This window comes from Gossypium hirsutum, chromosome A13 (genome assembly GCF_007990345.1).
Source record: "Gossypium hirsutum isolate 1008001.06 chromosome A13, Gossypium_hirsutum_v2.1, whole genome shotgun sequence".
NCBI lineage: Eukaryota > Viridiplantae > Streptophyta > Magnoliopsida > Malvales > Malvaceae > Gossypium > Gossypium hirsutum.
This window is the reverse complement of record NC_053436.1, coordinates 69,392,874-69,404,300: the sequence shown is the minus strand read 5'-3', so window position 1 is coordinate 69,404,300 and position 11,427 is coordinate 69,392,874. Positions and strand designations below refer to the sequence as shown.

The following is an 11,427-nucleotide window of genomic DNA, read 5'->3' as shown; positions in this document are numbered from 1 at the left end:
GTAACTCTGTGCTAAGGCTGCATTTGGAAAACTCTTTTATGTGATGGAGATCCTTGATATACGCTTTAATAAAACCCATAACCTCACACACTTTTTCCAGTGTTCATTCATGATATAGTTTGTTTATGTTGTACCATAACGCCTATAGTGTGATTGCTAATGTTGGACAGTGATTTATGCTATTGGTAATAAAAATGTTAGCTAACCACTCTATCCATTCTTGATTCGCATGTACAGGTGATTCATCCAAACCCGCTCCCTGAAACACCTGTCTTGAGAAGCTACAGTCTCAAAACAAGTGAGCAACTGTCTCCCCCTCTTCCCTACAAACTGGATAGAGCGTATTAGACCGAAGCTTTCTTAGTTTTAGATTACTAAGAGTAGGGAGATAGTTCTTTGTAATTCGCCATAGATTAATCTTAATTTTGTTGGGTATTTTTAGATTCTACATTTTTGTATAAAAGGTTTTTGTGGCTTCTATCTGTAATGTATTTTCATCCCTTAACTGTTGTTACATATCTTTAATGCTTCATATGTAGCCACTTTTTGGCCGCATAGATCCCAGGCCTATCGCCCCTCCATATGAACACATCCTACTATGAATTTTTTGTCAGTGGCATCGATAATATTCTAATCATTTGTCCTTCATTAAAGAGATTTTTTAAGGTATCTTCCTTCCAATCCCTAAGGTTTTGGTAAACTAACTCTGCAACCTTTGTAAATCTCTAGTTAATGTTCTAATTTTTAATCTTCCCTTTACTAGGATATGGCAACCAAGCATCACTCCAAATGTTGATCATTTGGCCATTCCTGACCTACTAGCCTGTGCCTCTTTCCAATCAGTCTTGGGCGCCCCAAATGCTTCACCATGTAAAAGAAGGGTAAGACCCTAAATCTAGTTCCATAAGTTCATATCATGGGTAATATTTACCCTTCATGACTTTTGAATAAACTGATAAGATTTATAATTAGTTTCCACCCTTGCTTAGCTAGCAAGGCTTTATTAAAATGTGAAAGATCTCTAAAATTAATTCCACCATACACTTTTGGAATACATAATGAGCTCCAATTACACCAATGCATACCTTTGCAAGTTCTTAGGTTACGCCACCAAAACTTACACATAAAATTCTCCAATTCCTGAAAAACTGACACATGTAAATTAAAACATTGTATGACATAAGTTGGTGATGCTTGCAATTTGACTTTAAGAACACATCTTTACCTCTAATAGATAAGTTGCGAACACTCCAGCTTTTTATCTTTGTCAAAAAATTTTCTTTGATCTCCACAAAAGTTTCTTCTTACAAGGACCAACCATTATTGGTAACCCCAAATACTTTTCTATATTATTAGCAACTCTAACCCCCAATGCTCCTTCAAATTCTAACTTGGTTTCTTTGCTAATATTATTACTAAAGTAGATTGATTATTTATCGAAGTTTACCAATTGATCTGAAATCTTTTCATACTCATTCACCACTGCCTTTGCTGCCAATATTCCTTCTCTAGAAGCTCCCCTAAAAATAATACTATCATTAGCAAAAAATAAATGCGCTATAGATAGACCCTCTCTTCCCACCTTTTCTCCTTGAATCTTCCCTTCATTTTTTGTCTTATTTAGTAATTTTTAAAAGCCATTCGCATAAATAATAAAAAGATAGGGACTTAATGGATCACCTTGTTTTAGTCCTCTCGATGGTTTAAACTTTGATCCTTTTACCCTGTTGAGAGCTACTGAGTATGAAACACTTTTCACACGCCACATAACTAAAGACACCCACCCTACCTTAAAACCAAAACCTTTCATCATTTTCTCTATGAAATCCCATTCTACCCTATCATAGGCTTTACTCATGTCGAGTTTTAGGGCAAAAGATTCTTTACCTCATCTCTTTTTCTTGAAAGAGTGCAATAACTCACATGCTACCAATATGTTATTAGTGATTTGAATGTCTGGCACAAAAGCCCCTTGAGTTTCCTCTATACAATAGTTTAATGCCTTTCTAAATCTATTTACTATTGCCTTTGATAGAATCTTATAAAGCACATTACATAGGCTAATAGGTCTAAATTGTCTAAGTTTTTTGGCCATATGACTTGGAGGACAAGTATTATATTAGTTTTGTTTACTTCATCTAGCTCTTTATGTTCATTTAACACCCTAAGCAAAATTTTGTGACATCCTTTCCTACTATGTTCCAGATTTTTTGATAAAAGAAAGCGGGGAAATTATCCTTACCTGAAGCTTTTAAGGGTGCCATAGACTTCAGAGCTTCCACCGATTCTTCCTCCTTGAAATCGGTTGATAATTCCTCATTTAAAGCATTAGGTATGCATGGTTGTATCTCTTCTAAAAGTGTTCACAATTGCTAGTTGGCTTTGAAGAAAAGAGTTTTGTGAAGTATCTTGTTGCAAACTCCATTAATTCCTCCTCTCCTTCCACCCAATCGCCGTTCTTATTTTCTAAGCCTTTCACCAAGTTACTTTTTTTACGTTGATTTGTGGCTTTATGAAAGAAAGAAGTATTACAATCCCCTATTCTTAGCCAGTTAGTTTGCGCTCTTTATTACCAATAGATTTCTTCTTTTTCTGCTTCCATATTGAGTGCCAACTTAATTTCCATAATTTTTGCCAATTGTTATTCTTCGGGGTCTTCTTCATTAAGATGCTTCAACTTTAGAATCAAATCTTCTCTTTTTTCATGTCGTCTGTTCCTAGTCGTTTTCGCCCACTCATTAAGTGATTTTCCCAAAATTCCATTATTTAAAAAATGTTATATAAAAGTGTAATTTAATATAAGATTAATAAACTTTGATAGTAAAAAAAATTAAATTAGCATTAATGTATAAACATTGTTGTTAATCCAAGCTTTATCTAATAAAAGATTTTGATATAACAAATTGAAGTGTTTTTTAATATAAGTTAAAATTGACAAAAATGATTTTTAAATTTGAAGTCTAAGAGACAAAATTTTGAATACTTACATTAAACTCTTAAAAAATTTTCAAATAATTTTAAAATCAAGTTAAAATGATTTTAACCAAATCAAAATGATTTCAACCAAATTAAAATCATTTTAACATATCAAAATGATTTTCAAACAAGTCAAAATTTCTCTAGGCCAAAAAGTATCAATACCCTTACAAAAATCACGACCAAACTTGCATTTTGTTTTCAGAAATCTAAAAAAAAAATTATCAATACTGTAATATCCTGATTCTGGGCCTAGTCGGAATAGTGGTTTCGTGACCACAAAATCCGAGATAGAAATAATTATTTTATGATTATTTTAAGGTCTATGATATGATTGCATGATTGTGTGAAAATTTCGTGAAGAAATTTTATGCACAAAGTACTTAAATTGAAATTAGGGACTAAATCGAATAATTTGCAAAACTTGCATTCTAGAAGTTTTTAGTATGAAATTGTTTTGAAATATTAATTAGGAGGTCTTAAATAGAAATTTTACCAATTTCTAAGTCTATGGACAAAAATTGGACATGGATGGAATTTTTGGAAAGTTTAGTAGTAAGGGCATTTTGGTCATTTAGGGGTAAAATGAATTAAAATACAAAATTAAAAGCCAATTTTGCTCATCTTCAACCCCATGGCCGAATATAGCCAGGAGAAAACATTGCTAGGGTTTTTCAAGCTTCCAAGCTCGATTGTAAGTCCATTCTAGCCCCGTTTTTCAAGTTTTTTTACGTTTTTGTAGTCCCGGTAGCTCGATTAAGCTTATGCTAGCAATAATTTAACCTAGGGTTTATATTTGGAAAAATACCCATAGGTGAAATTTGTGTATTTTTATGTTTTATGATAGAATATGAGGTTTTAAATTATGTTAGACAACTTGTGCTACTCGGTTTTAAGTGAAAACGAGCAAAAGGGCTTAATCGGTAAAAATACCTAATAGTCATAAGTACATGTTAGAGTGAGAATTTGATGTTGCCATAGAAGGGAAAAATGATCAGCATGTCATAAAACATAAAAAAATATGCTGAAGTTTAATTTACGAGCTTTGGGGCAAAAGTGTAAATATGCAAAAGTTTAGGGGCAAATTGTAATTTTTCCAAAATATGATTTTGGGTCAATTTGAATAATGTGAGTCTTAATTAGACTATATTTTAAATGATAGAGCAAGGAAAACTAAAATTCGGGCTAAAATGGGGAAATACAAAGTTGTGGACGAAATGGTAAAAGTAGCCATTTTCGCATACGAGGTAAGTTCATATGTAAATGTTGGTAACATAGTTATTGTTTTAAATGTTTTAATGTTATTTAAATGATATGATAATTATTATGAAATATCATACTTGTGACAATTGTTTGATAATATGTCAAATTATGTGATATACTTAGAAAATGTGAAATACTACCGAGTATCGGTATCGACATTCCATAGAAGATGGTTGAGACATATGATTGGGAAAAATGTTCCATTGAACCTGAGGAATGGATTAGGATACAAGTGACATGTCACTGGGATATTTGGGCATCCGAACTCGTTGAGTTGAGTCCGAGTTCACTTATGGATGCGAATGTCCGAACTCGTTGGGTTGAGTCTGAGTTCGAGAGATGTAACTAGGCATCCGAGCTCGTTGAGTTGAGTCCGAGTTCACTTATGGATGCGAACGCCTGAGCTCGTCGAGTTGAGTCCGAGTTCACTTATGGGCAGGTTACATGGTAGCTTGGCTACATATGTGGCACTTATGTGCAAACTTTCCATGTATCCGAATTATATTCCGATGTGTTCAACGGGTAAAATTCTACTCAAATGGAGGAATACTCGTGATGAAAGGGACGTATTTGTGAAATGAATACTTTGAACAGGTATGTACTTAACCCTCGGGTTGAAAACTCGATATAACAACAATATGGTAAGATGATAAATGAAAATGTGATATGAATGTCTCGGTGATGATTATGCAAATGATGTTTTATGTTTGCGTATATAGTTGTGTTACTTGCTATTTGCATGTGAGCTTACTAAGCATTTATGCTTACTCCTTCCTTTTCATTCCTTGTAGTTTTGACAAGCTAGCTCGGAAATCAGGAATGGTCGGAGGCACGCTCACACTATCCGTATACCATCTTGGCATAATGGCTTGTATATTTTGAGTATGGCATGTATAGCATTATAATCATTTTGTATATATGGTCTTATGATATGGTTATTGAGTGGTATAAAAATGCTTGGTAATGATTAGCCATTGGAATGGCTAATTATGATCATATTTGGTGTTATGTATGTCAAATTGCTAGCTAATCCATGGAAACCTTGAAATAGGTAAAATTTACCATAAAATAGATTCAGACAGAAGTAGTGACGTGAATTTGAAAAATCACTAAAAATAGTAGAAATGGAATTAAATAATGAATAAGTTATGGAATCGAAGCTTGATGAGTCTATTTTCATATGGAAGAAGCAAAATAGGTATATAAGCTATATTTTATGAGATGTTTAAATTTTTGTGAAATAGGGCCAAAGCGATTTCTGAATCCCCTATTCTGATTTTGGAAATTCACCATAAATTGTACAGATATAATTAGAAGTCATGCTTTATATGTAAAGATTCCGTATTGAGTCTAGTTTTAAGAGAAACAAATTTCATAGTCATTTAAATTCTATACAGAGAGATATCTGATTCGTAATACACAGAGGTCAGAGCAGTCAAACCCTGAAACAGGGGACACTTTAACTAATAAACTGTACTAATTGGATCAACCAAAAATTCTAGAAAAAAATTAGTAGATAGATATATGAGTCTAGTTTCAGTGACAATTTACGGATCTTAATTTTTAGTTTTGGAACTCGAGATACGAATTGTTAAAGCGACTGTGATGCAGTTAGCCAGCTTGTTTGGAAATTTTAAAAATAAATTGTTTGAGTTGTTTAAGTAATGAATTAAGTCTGTTAACACCTCGTGTTCGACTCCGGTGACGGTCTCGGGTATGGGGCATTACAAATACCATTTTTGAGGTATCGATATTTTCTGAAAATAATCAATACCTTCCTTAAAAACGATACCAAAATAGCATTTTGTTTCTTACAAAGCCTACAAAGTATCGATCCAGTATCGATACCATTTTCCAAAAGTACTAATGAAATATTTTTGGTATCGATTAATAAATCCCAACGGTCACTAAACTATCATTTATTACAAAAATATCGATACCCTTTTATTTGGTATCGATACTTTGAATTGCAAGTGAAATGATCAAGTTTTACATCCCCAATGGCCATGTTCATTACACCAACAACCTCAACGGTTAGAAATCTATTAGGGGTATAAATACCATCCTCCAAAGACCTATAGTGATAAGAAAGCACTTTCAAGGAAAAATTATCAATCAAGCAACCTTAGAGCTTAATACATTCATATTCTTCTTATATACACTTGTGATCTTTATTTTTATTCTTTTGCTCAAGTGTATTTTATTGTAATTGAGCTTCCTCCAAAGATCTATAGCGATAAGAAAGCACTTTCAAGCAAAAATTATCAATCAAGCAACCTTAGAGCTTAATACATTCATATTCTTCTTATATACACTTGTGATCTTTATTTTTATTCTTTTGCTCAAGTGTATTTTATTGTAATTGAGCTTCATTTTGGAAACAATTTAATCTTGTAAGGATTGTTTCCTTATTTGCTTATTTGTATCTCTTTGAGAGAGTTTGTAACTTAAGATTTGGGGTAGAAATGTTAAGGAGTTGTAAGGTTAAACCTTGTCCTCAAAGATTGAACAAATTAGTGAATTTGGGAAAATCCATAGTGTTGGAAAGCTAAGGTAGTGGAGTAGGAAAGTGGGGTCGAACACTCTAAATCTTTGTGTCAATAGTTTTATTTTTCTCTCTTTACTTCTACCATTTCTTCAAGGGCCAATTCACCCCCTTTTGACATTTTGGTTTGTTCTATCAAGCTAACAATTGGTATCAAATCTAGCCTCTAGAAGACAGTCTAACAACCAAGAAAATATCATCGAGGTAGTTCAACTTCATCTTAATCAAATCGCAAAAGATGACATCTTCTTCCAGCTCCATTATGGTTGGTGAGTCTTAATTTATCTCCAAACCCCCTTATCTCAATTGTGAAAATTATTCTTATTGGAATACTAGAATGACTTTATTTATAAAAGCCAATGGTTATGTCTTGCGGGACATCACGGATGGTCCAACCATACCTCTAAAGTAAGAGGGAGAAAATCTAGTTCCAAAAAGCAAGAACGAATTTAATGAGGAAGATAAGAAGAGCATACAACTCAACGCCGAGGCTATCCACATTCTCTTTTATGCACTTGGTCCAAATGAATATAGTAGAGTTTCTTCATGCTCTACAACATTCCAAAATAGGGCCTAGTCGAAATAGTAGTTTCGAAACCATAAATCTAACATTAAAATATTATTTTTATGATTTTTATAAGGTTTTGAATATGAATATATGCATGTGTTAAAGTTTCATGAAGAAATTCTAAGTAAAAAGTGTTCAATTGGAAATTAGAGACCAAATTGAATAAGTTGCAAATTTTGTGTTTAGAAGCAATTTGTAGGAAATTGCTTTGGATTATTAATTAGAAGGTCTTAAAGAGAAATTTTCCCAATTTCTAAGTTTTTGGAAAAAAATGGGCTTGTATGAAAAACTTTGAAGGAAAGGCATTAGGGGTATTTTGGTCACTTGGTATGTTAATGAAATAAAAAGGGAAAATAAGCCAAAAATCAGCTCATTCTCTCCATGTTGCTGCCAAAATTTTAGGGTTCTCCATAGCTAGGGTTTTCAAGCTTTCCAAGTTCTATAGTAAGTGCTCCCAAGCCCCGTTTTTAATGTTCTTCATATTTTTGAAATCTCGATAACTTGCTCTCTCTATTTCTACCGATATTTCATGCTAGGGTTCATGTTTAGAAATTTACCCATGCATGAGAAGCTTATGTTTTGATGATTTATGGAGGGATATGAGAGTTTAAAGGATGGTAAACAACTTTTACTAAGTAGATTTTCATGAAAAGGGCTTTAAGGACTATTTTGTAAAAGTTGTAGAAAAGGGTAGAAAAATGTGAAAGGAAGGAAAATGTGGGCTGTTATTGACAAGAAAAATGTTCGGCTAGGCTTGGTTAACTAAGAAATCCCATACATTGTATTATTTGAGCCTAGGGACTAAATGGAAAATATATGAAAGTATAGGGGTAAAATAGTAATTTTACCCAAGTCTAAATTTTGGGTCGCTTTGAGTAATGTATGTATTAAACGAGCTAAATTTAGTATTATAGATCAAGAGAATCGAGATACGGGCCTTGATCGGGGAAAGAAGAAGGTTTATAAGGTTTAGGCTCGATTTTTAATATTTTGTACCGAGGTAAGTACATATGCAAATAAATACATTAATTATTGTTATTAAATGATTTATTGATATTTGTATGCTTAATGTGCTTATTTGGCTATATTGATAATATAACATGTTTTGATGCTTTACTATATGATTATGAGACGTTGGCAATGTGAAAGAAACCATTTATGCGAGTACGTTCGGTAAAGGTTTGGAAGTCTAAAATCCAACTTGAACCTTAAGAATAGTTGAGGATACAAGTGACATGTCGCTAGGATAGTTACGTGTGTTATGAGCTCATTTAATATGTGATACATGCTAGGGCCCGAGTGCTAGGTATCCTGAGTTGTGTTCGGATACTCTTTTAGCTCTTTGAATAGCCCCGTTGAGAGCGGCATGTGATTCTTTGATATGAGGCATTTCGGTGCACATTCTGTCAGGGAGCCAAGGCTACGGTCAAGAACTTCAGTGCATTTCTTCCGTGTGCCCGAATCATATTCCAAGTGTTCAACGGGTAATGTGATATGAATTCCGAAAGTAAAATTTAAGTAAGCCATATGTGTGCAAGATGGCACAGGTACATACTAAAACCCTATAAGGACTTAGTATATAATGATATTATGAAAGATATGTATTTGGATAAGCATGTGCATATGAATATGGAAGGTAAGTATACATATGACATGATGAAAAGTATCATAATGGATAAGTAATTATGCTTAGATTATCAATAGTTGCAAAATGTAGATTATTTGTATGTGTACTTACTAAGCTTTATAGCTTAACCTCCTCTCTTTTCCCTTCTCTTTAGATATGTCAAGCTAGCTCAAAGGATCAGGAGACATCGGAGCTCAGATCACACTATCTTCTAGGATTTTGGGTATAAAAGGGTTCAATTATTTTTGTCATGGCATGTATAGGAAACTTGTCTATTTTGTGTATATGTGTCATGTTGAAGTAGCCAAGTGTAATGGCTCATTTGGGCATTGATTATTTTGTATGTGGCCATGTGATTTGGTCCATATTAATGATTGGGATGTATCCCTAATTTTACCTTTACATGCATACTGAGATGTGTATATGTTGGTTTGATGGATGACTATTTATTTGCTAGTATGTGGTTGCATAATTTAGCACTCATAATGGATTGATAATAAGGAATATGGTAAACCATGAAATTGGTGTAGAATGACTAAAAGATAAGGTTGTGTGAATACTAATGGACTAGTATGAAAAAGGGTCATAGTGATGCTATAATGTTGCATGCTTAAGTGTCCAAATATATCATGGGATATGCCATTGAACATATGGAAGTGTATGATTGTTTAAGGGTGACCAATGGCTTGGAAAGTAGCCTCCAAATGGTCCACACAGGTAGACACACAGGCATGTGTCTAGGCTGTATGTGACCCGTAACTGTGAGCCAAGGGAGGGAGGCTAGAGAGGCCTTCTTCCAAATGATGAATGATTGGTATGCTGAGTTCGTCCGTGCGAACCCAGCCGTTCAGACGCAACCTCCTCCACCCCATTCGAACCCTTAGCCTGTACCCGTGATGCCCCGAGGTATAGATTTTATGAGATTTTCTAAAACTCTTGTAGATAAGATTCAGAAACAAGGAGCAGAGAAGTTTAGAGCTAACACTGAGGATGATGCTGAGAGAGCCGAGATTTGGCTCGAGAATTCTATTCGAGTGTTCAATGAGCTGTCTTGTACACCTGAAGAGTGTTTGAAGTGTGCTATTTCGTTGTTAAGGGATGATGCCTACCATTGGTGGAAGACTTTGATTTCGGTTATGCCTAGGAGGAAGTTATTCCGAAAGAAGTAAATTAGCGAGAAGTTTATCGACCAAAAACTTAAAGAATTTCTTGAACTTAAGCAGGGTCGCATGTCGATTTCTGAATATGAGCGAGAGTTTGTCCAGCTTAGTAAGTATGCCCGAAAGTGTGTGCCCACTGAGGCTAAGATGTTCAGGAGGTTTGAAGACGGACTTAATGAGGATATCAGGGTGTTAGTGGGCATCATTGAACTAAAGGAATTTTTTGTGCTCGTTGAAGGGGCATGTAAGGCTGAAAAATTGACAAGGGGGAAGAAGAAAGCCGAGTCAGAAGCTAGAGATATGCGAAAGAGAATGATGAGTAGGTCGACCCCAACTCAGTCTAAGAAATCTAAAGATGTGTATTCTCGTTCTTATGCATTAGCAGGACGCTCCCACGGAAATTGTAAGAAGAAAAGTTTGGGTTTTCGGACTCAGGCTACATCTGTAGCTAGCATAGGAGACACTAAATGTCATCGACCCGAGTATGAATACTACGGAAGACGTCATCCAGGCTCATGTAGGAGGAATGATGGGATGTGTTATAGATGTGGTTCTCAATGCCACTTTATTAATGATTATCCCGAGACGGACGGGAGATTTTAGAACGCAAGACAGAGTGGTTCGGCTTCAAAGGCGAGACCCCCGAAAGTGTCGGTACTGGAGTTGGCAGCAAAAATATGACATGAGAGACAATAGTACGATCTGAGGCTAGGGCTCTGGTTAGAGCCTATGTCATACGAGTACGTGAAGAAGCATCGTCGCCTGACATAATCACTGGTACATTTTCTCTTTATGACACTGTTGTTATTGCTTTGATAAATCTAGGATCTACACAGTCGCATGCATGTATGAAATTGGCATCTAGCTTAAATTTACCCGTGGAGTCTACAAAATTTGTGACTAGAGTGTCAAACCCGTTAGGCAAGCATGTCTTAGTCGATAAATTATGCAAGAAATGCCCTTTGATGATTAGAGGTCTTTGTTTTCCAACCGACTTGATGTTGTTGCCGTTTGATGAATTCAATGTTATTTTGGGTATGGATTGGTTGACACTTCATGGTGTTATAGTAGATTGTAAATGGAAAGTTATGGAATTGAGACATGAGAATGGTGAAGTCCTTTGAGTCGAATCAGATGAACTTAGAGGCTTGACAATCGTAATTTGTTTGATGACGGCTCAGAAATGTATGAGAGAAGGATATGAAGCATATCTGGGTTATGTGTTGAATGCAAAGGAATCTGAGTTGAAAGTCGAACCTGTGCATGTTGTATGTGAGTTTGTGAATGT

At 34.8% G+C, this 11,427-nt stretch overlaps 1 protein-coding gene across 1 annotated transcript; it reads left to right on the top strand.

Moving 5' to 3' along the window:
* The first annotated feature begins 9,875 nt into the window (after nucleotides 1-9,875).
* Nucleotides 9,876-10,742, top strand: LOC107894553 (uncharacterized). The gene is made up of 2 exons (XM_016819817.1): nucleotides 9,876-10,112; nucleotides 10,203-10,742. The coding sequence occupies exons 1-2, from the start codon at nucleotides 9,876-9,878 to the stop codon at nucleotides 10,740-10,742; spliced, it is 777 nt and encodes a 258-aa protein (XP_016675306.1).
* Nucleotides 10,743-11,427: the final 685 nt, after the last annotated feature.

What these genes read in the sequence shown, in the direction of transcription:
- LOC107894553 (XM_016819817.1), top strand. Translation starts at nt 9,876, where the DNA reads ATGCCCCGAGGTATAGATTTTATGAGATTTTCTAAAACTCTTGTAGAT. An exon ending in GGTGGAAGACTTTGATTTCG is followed by an intron (nt 10,113 to 10,202) that starts GTTATGCCTAGG and finishes GAACTTAAGCAG; the next exon opens with GGTCGCATGTCGATTTCTGA.